This window comes from Schistocerca americana, chromosome 11, assembly GCF_021461395.2.
Source record: "Schistocerca americana isolate TAMUIC-IGC-003095 chromosome 11, iqSchAmer2.1, whole genome shotgun sequence".
In the NCBI taxonomy this organism is placed as follows: Eukaryota; Metazoa; Arthropoda; class Insecta; order Orthoptera; family Acrididae; genus Schistocerca; species Schistocerca americana.
This window is the reverse complement of record NC_060129.1, coordinates 67,597,698-67,616,942: the sequence shown is the minus strand read 5'-3', so window position 1 is coordinate 67,616,942 and position 19,245 is coordinate 67,597,698. Positions and strand designations below refer to the sequence as shown.

The 19,245-nt window shown below is 36.8% G+C and overlaps 1 protein-coding gene across 1 annotated transcript in view; it reads right to left on the bottom strand.

Annotated features, from left to right (window-relative positions):
- The window catches only part of LOC124553244 (YLP motif-containing protein 1-like), a gene marked incomplete at its 5' end in the record, with an annotated part of 63,226 nt that overhangs the window by 31,181 nt on the left and 12,800 nt on the right, over positions 1-19,245 (bottom strand). The window contains one exon of the mRNA XM_047127132.1: positions 14,959-15,153. Coding sequence (XP_046983088.1) covers positions 14,959-15,153 — 195 coding nt within the window. The remainder of the gene's footprint in view (positions 1-14,958; positions 15,154-19,245) is intronic.

Here is a 19,245-nt window from a genome sequence, read left to right as displayed (position 1 = left end):
TTGCTGGGTGCAACTGATGGAACTGCTTCTATTGAAATGATGTCACTTGTTGGTGTCTGCACCTGTTCAACATTGCTGGGTGCCACTGAAACTGCTTCTACTGAATTGAAGTCACTTGTTGCTGTCTGCACCTGTTCAACATTGCTGGGTGCCACTGATGGAACTGCTTCTATTGATATGATGTCACTTGTTGGTGTCTGCACCTGTTCAACATTGCTGGGTGCCACTGATGGAACTGCTTCTACTGACATAACGTCACTTGTTGGTGTCTGCACCTGTTCAACATTGTTGGGTGCCACTAATGGAACTGCTTCTGCTGACTGATGTCACTTGTTGGTGTCTGCACCTGTTCAACATTGCTGGGTGCCACTGATGGAACTGCTTCTACTGACATAATGTCACTTGTTGCTGTCTGCACCTGTCAACATTGCTGGGTGCCACTGGTAGAACTGTTTCTACTGAAGAAGTCACTTGTTGGTGTCTGCACCTGTTCAACATTGCTGGATGCCACTGAAACTGCTTCTACTGAAATGAAGTCACTTGTTGCTGTCTGCACCTGTTCAACATTGCTGGGTGCCACTGATGTAACTGCTTCTATTGAAATGATGTCACTTGTTGGTGTCTGCACCTGTTCAACATTGCTGGGTGCCACTGATGGAACTGCTTCTACTGACATAATGTCACTTGTTGGTGTATGCACCTGTTCAACATTGTTGGGTGCCACTAATGGAACTGCTTCTGCTGAATGATGTCGCTTGTTGGTGTCTGCACCTGTTCAGCATTGTTGGGTGCCACTAATGGAACTGCTTCTACTGACATAATGTCACTTGTTGATGTCTGCACCTGCTCAACATTGCTGGGTGCTATTGATGGAACTGCTTCTACTGAGAAGATGTCACTTGTTGGTGTCTGCACCGGCTCAACATTGCTGGGTGCCACTGACTGAACTGCTTCTATGGAAATGATGTCACTTGTTGCTGTCTGCTGTAGTGTTACCTTTTATTATCTTCTCCTCATTAGCTATTGAAACAACATCGCTTTGTTATGTAATTTTAATTTTCACCAAAAGCACATTCAACACATCACGGAAAAAATACACGTCTTTCGTATCAAGACAAGAGAGAGAGAGAGACATCTATTAGTTCTTAAAAAAACAAAAAAACTACGCAAAAGTAAAAAAAAATTACAAAATTATTTACAAATCGGTCGCTGGCGCAGCGCTCTTCTGCGTGCACGATCGTAAATTGTAACTTTGCGGAAGTCAAAGTACCATTACAATGCCTCCTCTACTGACACGCTCCGGAAGCGAGCGTGGCAGTATAGAAAATTTACATAGATACATACATATATGAGAAAATAAGAAATTTACATATTACAAAAAATATTTCTGAGCATAGTCAGGGATATCAGTCTTTGTATACAGTCTTTCTGGTGTGTATCTTCTTTAGGAGTCGTAACATCAATGTCTTTGAATTGCAGCGTATTATCGTTGCTTAGCACAGCGTTTGAATTCAGTTCACATGATTCGTGTTAACAATGGAATTAATTCGAACAATAAATGTTTCTATTATATTGCTCCAATGTCTTTAAACGTAGTATCGGTTTCTGAGTGTGTGTGTGTACTGCCTGGATCTCGTGCGTGTGACTTGAAGAAAATCCGAAGTTTGTTCAATGTGTCAACACGAAATTGTGATCTCCAGCAGTCGAATTTTGGTGGCGTCTACCGGGGTATAAATGATCAATGAGGACACAGGAAACACCTCACTGCCTACGACAGGTGATGAGCTTGTCTTTTACACCAACCTGAAGACCTGCCGGTTTCCACAACACCATACACTTCAAAGCATATTGACACTACGTAAATATTGCTTGACCAGTGTTCCATCACGTTGGTTTCATCTTTGCATTTTCAGTTGCATTTATATGAATCATGTGCTACATGCACAAGTCCTTTGCAGCTCGTTAACATCTCCTTAAAATACATTTCTTGATATAGTAAGTACGTAAATTAACAAATATTTACAATTAATCATTATATGAGATATTTACATTGTTGTCATATACTACATATACAGAATTAAATGAAAAATATAGTACATTTTTTACGTTACATTTAATATCATTGTGCTGACATGTGAATTAAATTACATTCAGATTGAAATATACATTCTATTTATTTTATTTGTTAGCTCTCTCTCTCTCTTTTTTTCATTTATTTATTTATTTCCCCATTACACTTGCAACATTTGAAGATAATTGTGGAAACTCGCTAGAATATTCAACTTAAAATTCATCTTACACCCTGGAATAAAATTTACACATATTTCAAGCTTCAAGACAGCCCTCTGTAGGAGGATAGGTTCATGGGATGGTTGCTAACTACTTCATAAATACTAGTAAAGTCATCCCCTACAGTGGACTACACAAAATAAAATATGATAAATAAAATACATGTTAACTTAATATAACGTAAAAGTTCCTATACTTAATACCATTTCTAAGTGTGGTGTCCCCACTATTGCTGTTTCTAAGAGTGGTACCCCTCTATTACCGTTTCTAGGAGTGGTGCCCCTCTAAATATCTTAGGATCCTACAAGTATGTACATCAGTGTGGTAAGTATATATATATAGTTCAAGTCAATCATGTTCCTATAAAGTTTGTATAGTTTATCTCCTTTTCATGAGTATCAAGCAATATAAATAAATGTTTTACTTAATATATAAATAAATAAATAAATCTTCTTAGATAACTGCTGCTGCGTTCCATGCTGTATATCCATTCTGTATTTACCTTGTGGTACCTGTAAAATTCTATTCATAAATAAATATGTGTGTATGTCTCTCCATACTGTCAGATAATCATGAATTATATGATGTCAAATACTTCATCAACATGTATAAATTTTTTTAAGGAAGGGATGAGAGTATGAACCGCAACAGAGGACTGACGTTTTGTTTTCTCCTTATTCTCCTTTCTATTTAATGGTGCATTAGTTCAGTACAGTAGATGAGCTTTAATTATGTCATTAGATGACTGCTAAATATGTTCTCTTAAATAATTCTTCCAATCTGAAGTGTCAAGCTTACATAACTCCAAAAATTTCATTAAAAGTTCCCATTAGATTAGTGTTAAAGTGTTATAGATTTAAATCTTCTGGTATATTTCCAACAGTGGCTGCTGTAAATAATCCTTTCCACATAAATCTATACTTTCACCTTTAGTTATAAGAATATATGATACCACATAAGTTATTATCTCAGGCATACCAATCTTTCAATAAATAATATTCTTTCCACTACTTTAATTCTGTATTCCATGAGTACATGTGATATAGCGTTCAAATCTAGTTCTCTCCTCTCAACATATTCTCAGTTACTCATAACATTCTCACCTATCCATTATTCATTCTTCACAAAATAACATATACTTATTCCTCAGCATTATATATATATTTTCCTCTTATTCATCACCACTTACTTTTTACTTCAACAACAACAACAATAATAATAATAATATTAATACCATTTTCTCATCTTATATACCATTTACCTCTCTCCGTATTACTATTTGTCCTCTTATTAAACTAAAATTACATTCACTCATCTCATTCAGTCACTCACATCACTCATATCAACATTACTATTATCACATGCCTCCTAAAGAAAATAATTCTGTTTAGTTCTCTGCCTCCTCTAATGTGTATATGCCTCCTCTAATGTGTATATGCCTCAACAGCAACTCCTCTTATAACCAAATATCTTATTAGCTATTGGATGGTTCACATTGCTTAGTAGACTTACCTGCATTCATTAGATTGTAAGTATCTGTATAACTTAAATGTAGGCTCATCATAACTGTATATCATATTAATTATCTTCTCCTCAGTAGCTAACATTTTACTGTATGTATTTTTTCAAATGTCTGTGTGGATGTAGACCTCTGGGTTTATGTGTTAATTGATATTCTAAAGAATAACAGCCAGGGTGTGGAATATTTGCAACTCGGTATGGTCCAGAGTATAAGATCTGCCATTTCCTGTTTAAATGTTTCAGTTTTGTGGGTTTAGGATGTGTTCTTAGCAAAACTAACTCATCAACTTGAAATGTTTGGGCTTTCCTGACACCTCTGTCATATTTCTGCTTTCTTTCCTTAGCTTTGTCACATAATGTTGTGTAAGCTTGTCTTACCTTTTCTTCTAAACTAACATGATTTGTTGTTGCTGTAAATTTAGGTAGAGGGTCTGTCCATTCATTTCTTTCTGTTTTATCCACAATTAATTCAGTTGGTGTGTATCCAGTAGAAATGTGAGTTAAATTTATGAAACGTCCCCTTTGAACATTTTTACATGACTGTGCTTAAACTGACACACAATATTTTGTTAGCGCAACGCAATCTGACTTTCAAAATTCCCTACAAAAGAATGGCCCTGACTAACATTAAACTATACCTTTCACAAATCACTTACCTCACAAAAATCTTCGCTGCTCAAGCTACTGCAATACAGGAGCGCCACTACTGCCAGCTAAATAAAAGATTCAAACTACGGAAGGCACTAACTACTGATAGGGATAGTTAGCAAATGAAAGATATTAATAGAGAACAAACAATGTATTTACCTTGATATCATCATATATAAATATAGCAGTTCATGACAAATTTCAAAACTCTCTCTCCCCACATCCACCACTGCTGGCAGCTCACCTCCAACTGCTCAACGCTACGCGCTGTTCACATCCAGCTGCCCCTCTACAATGGCAGACAACAATGCAAACTAGCCACAGGCTGCACACAGCACAGCCAGTGATTTTCATATTCATACAGAGGTGGCGTTACCAATAAGAAAACATAAACAGCCTACTTACATAGAGAAAACATAAACAGCCTGCTTACATAGCCCCCATGCTCCCCACAAAAAATTTTTACAAATGGTGTTGGGCACTGGCCAATACAGATTTGACAAAAATTTTTCACAATTACACTAACAAAGATATAAAATGCACGCACTTATTGATACAACGTTGGTCAAAAGCTAAAATTTTCTCACAGTCCACAAAGACAGTCCTGATCATTCATCATAATAGTAATTACAGTTTCTCATTAGTAAAAGAAATTGCACACAGAAGTAGTGGATTCCCATACAGTCTTGAAGAAGTAGTGCTGTCCTTCCAACGGAAAGACAGTGCTGACTCTTGACATGCTGACAGGTAATGGGCCACAACAGAGCAAACCCACAGCAGAGTCATTCGAAGATGATGAATATAGGTAGGTAGGTCATCACAGAGCAGACCCACTGCAGTCCTGGTAGAAATTGTGGACAGGCCCACAGTAGTCCTGGTAGAGAGTATGGTATTGGTGGGCCACCAGAGGTGCAGACCCACTGTAGTCCTTGTAGAGATGGCCAGCAGCCATCTGTTGTGACTGTGCAGGTGCACAATCACCATCAAAGAGTCTTCTGGATAATAGAGCAAGTCCATAACCACCACTTGTGCACTCACAAAGTTTTTGGAATAGTCCTTAGAACCAGCAATGCCGTTATCCAGTCCCTTGCTGAATTATCAACACATGTGCAAACACTAACAGTCCCTACTTCTCACATATTGTCCATATACTATGACCAACAGAAACGTGTGCAGTGAAATGGAACTGACAAGTTACTTAATTTGATGAACTGGTGTCAATTACAATATTATTGTGGTGTCACCGCCAGACACCACACTTGCTAGGTGGTAGCTTAAATCGGCCGCGGTCCATTTAGTACATGTCAGACCCGCGTGTCGCCACTGTGTAATCGCAGACCTAGCGCCACCACCAAGGCAGGTCTCGTGATACGAGAGAGCACTCGCCCCAGTTGTACGAGAACCTAGCTACCGCCCAGTTGTACGAGAACCTAGCTACCGCCCAGTTGTACGAGAACCTAGCTACCGCCCAGTTGTACGAGAACCTAGCTACCGCCCAGTTGTACGAAGCCTTTCTCTCTCATTAGCCGAGAGAGACAGAATAGCCATCAGCTAAGTTAATGGCTACGAACTAGCAAGGCGCCATTAGCCATACAGTGATTGTACTTAAAGTCTCCTGTGTATCGTCAAGATCAGTGTACCACAAGGATTAATTAAAGTTAAGTATTAAACCTGCTCCGTACTTTTCTTCCTAACATTAATTACGTATCCTGTTCCAGTACTTCACGTCCGTCTGCGTTAGTCTCGCGTGCATTTTCAGCCACCGCAGCTTCACGGTGTCGGCCCGGCGGCCGATACAACAATTATAACATAAGAATACAATTACAAAGGTACACAATACATCATTAAAGAACATAGCAATATAGATAACATTTGTAGTACAGGCTTTACAAAAGAATCGAACTAACATATACATCAGTGGAATTATGACATGAGTACATACATAAAAGATCGGAATAACTTTCGAAACATCAACTTCACACATGAGCATTAACACAAAACAGAATAAATAATGTCTAACATCTTTACAAAGTAAATAACATATTATTAATGCCAATTATATTTGAGGATAACAGTATTCCTCATCATAGTGAATGTAGCTTAATATTAAAAGAAGAAAAAATTCTATGAAACTACACAGAGACAGGAAGAAAACAAATACACAAGGGTACACAAACATACAGTGGGATAACACAATGGAAAGGACAGGGTTCGTTTTCAGTGTAACTTTTGGTACTGCAGTATTTTGCGAGCAAAACCTTTTTTGTTCTTGGAGATCTCCCTTCGTTCATCATTATTCCCAAAAAGTCCTATCTGTACCTCTTTTCTGTATTCTAACCATATTTCTTTCAAAAGAAATATGGCTCATTATACAATACTCATTTAGGCCCAAATCGTTTTCATTTAACTTTCAAAGCATTCTTTCCCTATTCTCCATAGTTAGGTTCTTATATAGTCTACCCCCTCTTAAGCTAACTTAAATCTACTGAGCTCAGATGCTAAACTAAGGGACCAGGCAATGCAGCATCACATAAAACAATTAATATAAACAGCAATGAAAAAAAACGCAGATTTGCGAAGCAAGCAGTATTAAGAAATTAGCAAAGCAATGGTAATATTACAACTAATCTAAGGCAATGTGCAGCAAACAATGAAAATAAGTCATTAGTAAAACTGGCTTAACAGAATAATGTAAAGTCAAATTCAATAACACTATGCCTGGCAAACAGCAGCAACTTATACCTAAACATGACATAGCTCAAGCAGAAAAAATATTACAGTAAAAACAACAATGCAGATAAGGGAAATGTATAATCACATCTTAATGTCTAAGTAATTAGAGTGGTGCACCACAACAACTTATTGTAAAAGAAATATTACCATGTACTTGAAAAGAATATTATGTATGCAGTTACTGTTACTAGTCCCTTCTTATTGTTCTTTCCTTTCCAAGTGCTCCTTTTTTTATAAAGAATGTGGATTACAAAATTATCATTTAATAGATCTGTTGACAGAAAGTGTTCACATTAGCAAATGCATCTAAGTTTATTTTATAAAACTAATGCTGTAACACAGCTGGAAAACAGGTACCAAATGAAATAAGCAATTACGCAAACCAAAGCATGCAAATATCATGCAATAGTCATGTGACATTTCATAAGTTAGTAGAAAAATTTCTCAACTAGAGAGACACTAGTCATAATCAGGTGTATAGACATAAAAATATTTCTCGTCATTTCATTAGGCATCCAGTGTAATCATATGTTTTCAAGTTCGACCGTGTCGTTTTTGCGATGCTTTCTACAAAGGAATGTCAGAAGCGAGGTTAATGGCGTCTTTTTTTTATTTTTTTTTCTACCTGTGCCACTGAAAGGCTAATGGCTTTTTTTTTCGGGCGGCTGTCGCCCAGGTGGGTGCCCGCGACGCATTACGTGCAGGTGGTCACTTAACTTTCTTACGGAAATATTTACGACACCAGTTTCCGCTACAGTGACAGTCTCACATAAAAATATTTCACAGGTCAAGAATTAGCGTTGCAAATCTGTAGAAAGAAAATCCTATAAATATAAGTGTCCAAATAAAATATTCGTCAGCATTGTGATACAGTCACGCATTTACGCACATTTAATAACTCTTAAAGTACGAATCTTGGTTTCCAACAACCTTTTTCACAAACCAGAGTCCCTAAAAACTTCTCATTATTCCTTCCCACATTCGTCGACACTTCTTCAATATTTCATCATAACAGCCACGTGGCTTAATCAAATAACTCATATAGCATCAGCCTATTAATCATAAACATACCTCAGCAGCATAATACACATCGTCGTCGTGAAAATAACATCATAACACCTCAGTCAAATCTCAAAATCGTCGTAGCTTCCTCCAATAATTAAAAAAAATTCTCTGCTCATGTCAAAAGTGTCATCTGCCTCAAACGTACTTTAAAAATCATGAATCCATACCAAATACATCATTCAAAGCTCTCATAGTATCACAATGGTTCCAAAAACATATGAACAGTTTACAAAGTACAGACAAAATACAATTTCATAAGTGTGAAGTTATCCAAGTGTGTAATTGCGTAAACATCTGTCACTGATGTAGCAAAAAAAATGTTTATCTCTCAGTTAAATGATCAGATAGCTGTGTAATTTGTGTGTTAGAGAAATATGGTACCGATGTGTAAAGTTGTATAAGCAAATACCATATTAGCTAGGGTTCCTTGTGGTTGCCAAACACATGGTACACAAAGTAAGTGTGTAACCCCCTGAGGATTAATGTAATTATACCCTCAGGTGTTACAGATTAGAACAATGGAATGAAATGTATCACTGAAAACCTTTGTATCAATGTACTTCAAATATCTTTAAAAAATAAATGTTTTAAGTACAAAATTAATCACTCAAATGCGTGTCCTGCAGCGCTAAATGTGCGTCTCGCTGTAAGATAATTCTGTGGAAGTGTCGTACTTATCGTCCTCCGAAAGCTAAGTTCTGCAGAAGTCAATGTACTTACCTCATGATAAACAAAAGTGAAATGCTTTGCGTATAAATGTCTTAGTTATTACGCTTATTGCCGTGATGAAGAAAGTACTGTACTGTAACGTATTGTTGTGCTACAGAAAAGGCAGTCTCATTGTAGCTATACTACAAAAGTTACTACTAAAACCTGTTTTACTTTCCAGAATAAAACAGAAAACTGTGCAGATATAAAACAGAAACACCGCAAAAGCAACATTGTAAATTTTCACTCATTAGTAGCGTCGTGATAAAACCGTGTAGTTGTCACATAAACTAACCACTGTGTCGTCTGGTATCTCACAGTAAGTACTTTAAACCCAGAATGTATTTTCAGGTAAACCAAAATGTTGCATTAATTGTAATAACAATGCACTGGTGTCTGAAACATGTTCCTCAGTGCTTTTCGGCAGTGAAGTTGTACCGGCAACACTCACATTTTGACAAGCGGAAAATGTGTCTTGACTCATTTGAGAAAACGGTGAGAACCCAAAACCTGAGTCTACAGTATTTGCAATATTGTGTTCTGTCATTCCTGATTCCTGAGGCGAGCTGTTGCCGACCAATCGATCGATAACGCTTCCCTGTTCACTACCTGTTTCACTGTCTACACCATTGTTTGCCGCCCGCTCCATTTCCCTATGCGCAGTTACCAAATTACTACTTTGAACATTAGTTAATTCATTACTCTGCGGCGCTAACACACTGCTTTCGTCTTCACTGTCATTTCTCAGTTTACTTTGGAGCCTAGTATTACGTTTTTCACACGCCATAATTGTAACAATATTTCACACGACAACACAGAAAAACACAATTTGAAGATCAAAAATAAGAGAACACATTAGCATAGCACTGAAAATAATATCTAGTTAATTGCAGCTGCGAAATACTTGGTGCAAATCTGCATGCATACCACAACTGTTTTACTGTACAACAATGAAAGACTGCAACTACAAAGGAGATTTTCTCTACAATTACGCGCTAGCAATAAACAAAATCTACGCTAATTACACAAACTACAACAAAAAAATCAGAAGATTCCAGTGAGGTATCCTCGGCTAAGGGTCGACATATGAAACGTCCCCTTTGAACATTTTTACATGACTGTGCTTAAACTGACACACAATATTTTGTTAGCGCAACGCAATCTGACTTTCAAAATTCCCTACAAAAGAATGGCCCTGACTAACATTAAACTATACCTTTCACAAATCACTTACCTCACAAAAATCTTCGCTGCTCAAGCTACTGCAATACAGGAGCGCCACTACTGCCAGCTAAATAAAAGATTCAAACTACGGAAGGCACTAACTACTGATAGGGATAGTTAGCAAATGAAAGATATTAATAGAGAACAAACAATGTATTTACCTTGATATCATCATATATAAATATAGCAGTTCATGACAAATTTCAAAACTCCGCCATCTCTCTCCCCACATCCACCACTGCTGGCGGCTCACCTCCAACTGCTCAACGCTACGCGCTGTTCACATCCAGCTGCCCCTCTACAATGGCAGACAACAATGCAAACTAGCCACAGGCTGCACACAGCACAGCCAGTGATTTTCATATTCATACAGAGGTGGCGTTACCAATAAGAAAACATAAACAGCCTACTTACATAGAGAAAACATAAACAGCCTACTTACAAATTGTTCACTATTTGTTCAAATGGTGCTAGGTATTCTACCCATTTTGTGTGTTTCTCTGGTGTGTGTGTTCTCATAAACTGTCCAAATTCTCGAAATGTTCTTTCTACTGGGTTTCCTGCTGCGTGAAATCTTGAAATTAAAATATGTTTAACATTCTGTTCTTCAATAAATGTCTTCCATTTCAAACTGGTAAAATATGCTGCATTATCTGTGATCATAACTTCAGGTTTTCCTATTCTTACAAAATAATCTGTTAATAGACGTCTGGTAATAGCAGTGGTAGAAACTGAACGTAAAGCATATAATTTTAAATACTTTGTGAAAACATCTAACACAGCAAGGATGTATTTCATTCCTCCACGTGCTTGTGGATAGGGTCCTGCAATATCTAAAGAAATTAGCTGTAATGGCCTCTTAGGTATGATTGGGTGCAATTCATTCATGCTTGTGCGATTAGAATATTTGGCTTTCTGACATATGATGCATTTCCTAATATTACTCAATACTCTTCGCCTTAAATTTGGAAAATAGCAATATTGTATAATCTTATCTGTAGATTTGGTTACACCATAGTGTCCCCACGTTCTGTGTGTAAATAAAATAAAATCATCAACATGAGCTTCAGGTAAGCAAACACACCAATGCTGTGATTCACGATTTCGTCGGCGAAATAATACTTCTTTGTATAACGTGTAATATTTTTCAAGATGTGGGTCTGTTCCTGCACGTAATTTATTCTTTATCTGGATCCACCTGGGATCATTGTCCTGCAATATGGCTAACTTCCTGCACATGTTTTTGTAGTAAGGTGCAAATGTACCGTCATACATGAGTAAAATTTTAAAATCTGATGTTTGTTCTGTCACATCTGAAAATTCTTGTAGGCCTTGTGGCAAACGAGATAGAGCATTGGCTATAATGTTGGATTCTCCTTTTATATATATAATATCAAAATCATATTCTTGTAGTGATGCACACCAGCGTGCAAGACGTGGATGTAATAACTTGCATGATAGCAGGAAAGAAAGAGCTTGATGATCAGTATAAAGCTTAGTACATTTTCCCCATAGAAAGTAGCGAAATTTGCGAAACTCCCATACTATGGCAAGTGTTTCGCGCTTGGTCACTGAATATGACATTTCGAATTCAGTGAGCGTGCGGCTAGCAGAACTTATAGGTTTGATGACTGTTTGTTCATCTACATGAATTTGGAATAAAAATGCTCCAAGCCCATAGGAACTTGCATCTGTTACTAGGCAAAAGTCTGACGTCATGTCAGGATGACATAACAACGGTGCATTAACTAAAGCATTCTTAATCGCTTCAAAATCTGACAGAACTCTGTCCATTTCCAAATATTATTTCTTTTGAGTAAAGATAGAAGATGTGGACTGTTAAGAAGGTGGTAGGGTACAAATTTCCTGAAGAATGAAGATAGACCAAGAAAGGCTTTGAGTTGTTTACGATTCTGTGGGGATGGAAAATTCTTTATTGCATCAATTTTTCTTGAGTCTGGATAAATGCCTTCAGTTGATATGATGTGACCAAGGAATTTGATTTCTCTCCTCCCTAATTTCGTCTTTGATAAATTGATAGTGACACCTGCATCACAAAATTTAGTCAAAAGTTGCTTCAAAAGATTTACGTGTTCTTCCCAAGTAGTGGTTGCAATGACAATGTCATCAACATAAACTGTGATTTGCGATAACAATTGTGGTCCAAGAACAGCATCTAAGGCTTCAATAAATACTCCAGCACTCACACGTAGACCAAAGGGTAGAACACAAAATTGATAACTGCGTCCCTCACATAGAAATGCAGTGTATTTACGACTGTTTTTATGGAGGTTCACCTGCCAAAATGATGAGCGGAAGTCGATATTGGTTAAATACTGTACATTATGAAATTTTAAAAGTTGTTCTTCCAAATTAATAGGTCGTGTGTTGATTGGAATTATAACTTTGTTAATTTCTCGTGCGTCCAGCACTAACCTTACACTACCATCCTCTTTATTAACTGCTAGTATCAGACTGCAATATGGTGAATGTGACCTTTCAATGATATCCCAAGCTTGCATTTTTTCAATCTCTTTCAAAACTGCGGGTTTCTTTGACCAAGGAATATTATAATATGTTCTACAGTATGTTTTGTGTGGTTTAAAATCCATCTCATAAGTATAGCCTCTAATAATTCCAGGTTTTTCCACAAATACCTCAGCAAATTGCTGCAAAACTTCAAGTAATTCAAGTTGTTCCTTCGTCAGATATTCAGATTCTGTGCATTTCTCATATAAATCATTAGGTTTAATTCCCTGAGATACAGCTTCATTAAAAGTTAAATCACATATGTTTATTGCTGGTGGATACACAAAATGTAACTGTTCAAATTTACCTTGTTTACTGTTTAAGTTTTTATCCTGTGTTAACTCTATTGTCAGTTGTTGTTGGTTTATGGTTAAATGACATTTCCCTTTTCCTAAATCTATGATTGCTTGACATTCATTCAAAAAGTCAATTCCTAATATGCAATGCATAACTAATTTGTCTACTACCAGAAAACTGTAATTGAGTGGTATATTTGAAAATGTGAAGTTAATTAGCACTTGAAATTTCACATTCTTTTATTTGTTACCGGTGGCACTTATAATGTGACAATTCTGTACTGGCAATGTTTGTATGTTCATTATTTGTTTGAGTTCATTATATAAGGACATTGAAATGACACTTGCTGCTGCTCCTGTATCTAACATTACTTCCACTTCATAACTACCAATCATAACTCGTGTTATAGCCTGAATAATCTTCTTTGTTTTACTGGTACTATTAAAATCTACATCCTGATATAATTCCTATTCTATTTTCTTACTGTCATCATATCGGAGAAAACAAATCGTCGGTTCCGTTGCGCTCTGCTCCCTATTGACCGTAACTCGGGCGCCTAGCTCGGTCGTCGTTCGTTTTCCGGCAAATTCGGTTGTTGCTGCGGGTTGGATTCATTGCCCAACTCAATAATATTTACATTTCTGTCGCGCGTCACCCAAGTATCAGCTGTTTGGTTGTTGACATTACCCCACGTCGCATCGGGAGTTCCGTTAGATTCAAATTGAGGGTTGCTGTATTGCATGTGTCGTGGCGGTTGTCCATTGTGATTTCCCCATACATTATTTCGCCCATGACTGTAACTGGTATTGTCATTACTGTTATTCCTGCAATACATGGTTGGATGTTGTTTCTCTGAAAATATCCTGGATGGTACCTGTTATCCTCTCTTCTTTGATCTCTATAATTTCGGTTCCTTCTACTGTTGTTATTTTGAATATAAATGTTCTGATTGTAATTACTGTTCAGATAACCATTATAGTACTAATTACTGTTTCCTTGCCAATGCTGCAAGTTGTTTCTCCTAATATTGAATGGATTTGTCCCACTGTAGTGTGAATTGTTTCTTTGAGTGTTTTGTTGTGGTGTCGGAGGCGGATTCCAATAGCCTCTGTCATTTCTGTTGTGCGTACGCGAATTGCTTGGATGGATTGGATACAATTGATTGAAATTCCTGATCTCATCTCTGTAAACAACATCTATCTCATCAACATAACTGAAAAAATTCTTTATATTGTCCTCGGACACTCCTATTAATTTATCATGGTAAGGAAATGGTAAGTGGCTTTTAAGTGTTCTAATTACATCTGGTAAATCTGCTGGTTTTGTCCAATATAATGTTTTGTCTAGATAGCGTTCAAAGTATTGTCGTAAAGTCTCTTTCTTTGGGTTGTAAATTTCTGGATTGTATACTTCTCGTTTTAAACTTTGCTGTTCTGTGATCGACCAGATTTCCTCAAGAAATGCTTGTTCAAACTGTTCAAATGTTAAACATCGTCTTTTAATTGCTGCTCCCCACTTAGCTGCTCTTCCATGTAACAAATTTGTAACGTATCGAATTTTATCGGCTTCTAACCAATGTCTTGGGAAAATACCATCAAAAGAGCGGATGAAAACAATCGGATGCACTTTGTCTTTCTCATCACATGAAAATGTCTGAAAGTATCCATGTCGTACTAATGTTTCATCAGCTACTCCCGATGGTATTATGGGTCCTGTATTTTGTGTCAAACTGTGCATAGTATGTGGTGATGTCTGATAGTAATTTTGATCTTGTGGTAGCATTGAAAATGGTTCATTGGGATTTGTGTCACTCATTGGTAATTCTATTTTCGGCTGTGTGCTGGGTCTAGCATTATTATGATTCTCATTTATGTTTTGGTTGTCTGTTATGGGTTTTGGTATCACTGACGAACTTGGTATTACATTCTCTTTAAGGTTACGTACCTCTTTCTGAATATTATCTGTTTCTCCCTTTACTTGTTCCTTTGTCTTATCTAAAATGATCTGTGTCATTGTCTCAAACTTCTCATCTAAATAATCATCACATAATTTGCATTCATGTACAAGTTTTTCTGCTAGAGTTGTGTCATTCTTTAAAGATGCTACATCTGCTCTGTCTTCAAGCTTTTCTAACTTTTCCTGTAAGGATTTCTGCTCCAATGTTACATCATTTAATCTGTCTGAAAGGTCTGTAATCGTCAGGTCTAAGTGTTCTTGGTTTGTTTTTACGGAATTGTGTGACTGTCGTAATTCGTCGACTTGGGTACTGGTTTTCTGTTGTTCAAAAACTACTGTTAACAATTTCTCATTACATCGTTGTAAGTCAGTTTTTGTCTCGTCACTGAATTCCACAAATACCTTTTCTTGTCTCGTAACCTTGTCTGATAAGTCAGTAAATTTCCTTTCAAGACTACTGGTGGTTTCTGTCAAGTCGGCAATTTGTCTCTATTGTTTTTCAAAATTTTGTTTTATGTCCCATGTCAGTTCATCAAATTTAGTGTCAAATTTCCCAATGTCACGTTTTAAATTTTCATTTTTCTCGTCTAAAGCGTCAAATCTTTTGTCAAATTTTCTGTTTTGGTCACCAAGTAACTTCAGAATCTGGTTGAGCATGTCAGAGTCCTGTGTCTTAGTTTTTTCGTGTCTGATTGATGTCTGGTTCTGAAGTTGACGTTGTCAATGTCACGTTTTGTCACATAGTACTCACTCTCCATTCGCCTGTATATCTGTTTAAATACAGGGGTTGTTGTCTTAATCGATCCGGTAAAATTATGTCTTGAACATCCTCCCTATTAAGTTCAATATTCATTTGACTGTCGGACATGTTTTGCAACGTGTCACTTTCACTAAGCTCGTCCGCGGAAACAATTTCTACGCGTCTAGCGTCCATCTTGCGATTTTCATAATTAATTGCAAATAAAATTTTCCAATGGTAAAAATTTTTTTTTAAAAATATGATATGTTGAAATCTGAAATTTCTCTTATGGAAATGGATATTTCTATATGATTTCTAATTAGAAATTGAATTATTAAACTGGTACTGAAATTTCCCTCTCACAAATAAATGACTGAATATGCTCTTCACTTACCATTTCCAATAATAGCAGTAAATCAATTTTAACTACAATTTGAAAAAATAATTTCGAAATAAATGGATCGGAATAAAGGAAATACAGATGGCTGTCTGAAACTGGAAAAAAATGTAAATTTCTGTACTCACCAATTTTTTCAGTCTTATGTTGCAAATGTAGCGTCAAATATATAGTTTTCAATCCAAAATTTTTCTTTCGCGTCCGTGCAAATTATTTTATGGAACGTTATCCTTTTCCCTGTTTTTACCAAATTAATTTCCTCAGGATGAAAATGAAAATTAACACAAATTAATAACAGGGAAAACAATATTGTTGTAAATTTCATGCACGTAACATTACAATTGAAATGAATGAGACTTAGTCCAAATTCATTTTCTGATGCTATTAAGTGGTTAAAATTAGATAAAATGTCCAAAATTTATAATAACTGCACTTGTATCAATCCAAACTGTACTTGTATCAAATCCGAACTGCACTTGTATCAAATCCGAAGATTGCAAGTCCTGTCACGGTCGCCAATTGTAGTGTTACCTTTTATTATCTTCTCATTAGCTATTTAAACAACATCGCATTGTTATGTAATTTTAATGTTCACCAAAAGCACATTCAACACATCACGGAAAAAATACACGTCTTTCGTATCAAGACAAGAGAGAGAGACATCCATTAGTTCTTAAAAAACTACGCAAAAGTAAAAAAGAACAAAATTATTTATAAAATCGGTCGCTGGCGCAGCGCTCTTCTGCGTGCGCGATCGTAAATTATAACTTTGCGGAAGTCAAAGTACCATTACACTGCAGCTGCTCAACATTGCTGGGTGCCACTGTTGGAGGTGTTTAATTACTGCTGATGAAATATTATGAGACTGCTATTTGCACCTGTTGACCATTGCTGGGTGCTACTGCTGGAACTGTCAACTGCTTGTTTATTGAATGATGGAAAGCATATACATGAATATTTGTATAAACTGATTTTTTGTGTATTTACTGTTTATGAAAGTTATGAGACTCTTACCTGCACATATTCGTCATTGCTGACGGTATTGATTGAATTGTTTAACCACATAATACTTGTGTAAACTATTATATAAAATCACATGTATGAAAGATTTTGTATTCCTTACTGTATTTTATATATTAGGTTATTGAAAGGTCAGTGCAAAGCCAAAATTTATTTAATTACGTGATATTTACTTATTAATATTATCTTTTATTTTTGTCTATTTTTTTTTTACGAATTTGGTGGTATTTTCACCACCAATGCTGGCAAAAATACCATCAAATTGTGGCCCGTGGAGGAAGGGCATATGAAAGGTGGCTACACTGAGCCACAACGCCAGAGATTGCGCCAAAGAGTTTTATTCGGCCACCTCCACTGGTAGTGCTTGTCGAGATGTGGCAGTAGTCAGTGCTTGTGGAGTGGTGGTAGCAAGTCGGTGTCGAGATGATGTAGTACGCAGTGCTTGTTCCATGTTTTATGCAGTTTGTTTGATGGGCTAGACAGCAGATGTTCGAATGGAGATATTGTAATGATCAGAGTGTTTTTAGTCAATATATATGAAGGTTAAAAAATTCCCTTTTCTTTTATTATTTCAGTGTCTTAAATAATGCGTCATTACAGGTTCAGTCAACAAAGCATCTGACTTGTGTTCTTGTATTAGAGTGTAATTCTGGTTTCCTTACGCAATTACAGCATTTCTGTTCATTTTTAATTACTTCAGTATAAATGGTGTTTAAAATATCTGGTCTTATTGAGGAAGAACCATGCCAGATGTGTACACTGAATCACACTTCCACACAGAACAGCTACACTTGTGCCTTGTTGTTTCGCCACGAGCATGGGGGCTTAATTATAAAAAAGAATGCAAATAATTTTAATTTTCAGTCGCTGTCTGTCCGGTTACGAAGTCTCGTATCCGGTTGGCCCTGACTAGTATTTGTATGCAATCTGACTGCATAGAACAACAAAGAATGAAATGAAATTTCCATTAACACAATTAATTAATTAAGTCCCCAGCAACTATGAAAGCTACACATATCTGTGCAGTTCTTTTATTTTGTTTATTCTTTTCGCTAGAACAATGCACAGTTCACTCAGTGGTGAGCCATCAGCCACTGGGATTATATCTTCTGCCTCCACAATGTTTTCAGATGGTGAGAAGGGACCGATTCATTGTGAGAGTAGTTAATTACGAAGTAAGGAGCATCATAAATTATTGTGATCTGGAAGCAAGGCAGGAAAGTAAAACAAGGTTATGTACTTGTTGCCTGTGCTGACGTATCTCCACGACCTGTTACAAAAAAGTCGCAGAGGCGCAATTTCCACAGATATCATCCCTTTGTGCTCCTGGCGACAATCGTCCGAGATTGACTAAGTTCCACTATCATTATCTGGATACGGCTGTAGTAAGAGACATACTATTTGCATGTGGACGTAACGTTTACACTGCAAGCTAGAAACAGCCGAGAAATGCTCACGAATAACAACGTTTTAATCCGTTCGTCGTGACGAGAAAAAGCATTTCAGTGGTTGTATACACACTATCAGCATAAATAAATTATACAACAGGCTATACAAATGGAGTAGTGATCCGTATTATTCCGGAAGTATGAGTATCCTGAAAGTGTGTGGTGATTTGATACATTTAATTTGTCGAAATGTATCCCTGACAAAGGCAGATATACTTACACGAACGACGTGAACCCTTCCTCTCACAAAGCACACTTGGCCAACTTCCGCATTCTGTCGCGCGCGCTATTCTCGGCTGCTGAACGATACACGGACCATTGTGTTGTGCCACGTAGCAAAATGGCTCTGAGCACTATGGGACTTCTCATGTCATCAGTCTCCTGCCACATAGCAATTGTTTACCTTTCTACTACCGTATTCGCGAATCACACATTGTCAGTTCAGCAAGGCATAGGTGAGTAACCAGCATCTGGCACGTGCCTATCATTCCGCCTGAAGGATAAGTTCCTCAGTATTTTAATACTGCTCAGATGAACAAAATGAATAAAATCCTTTCGTAAGTTTCCATTCAGGGTTAAAAATACGATTGGTTATGGGGATTCAACCAAAATTGCAGCAGAATGGACAGTTTATTTTTGTGCCAATTGTTAACGTTTTCTCATTCGAAGAA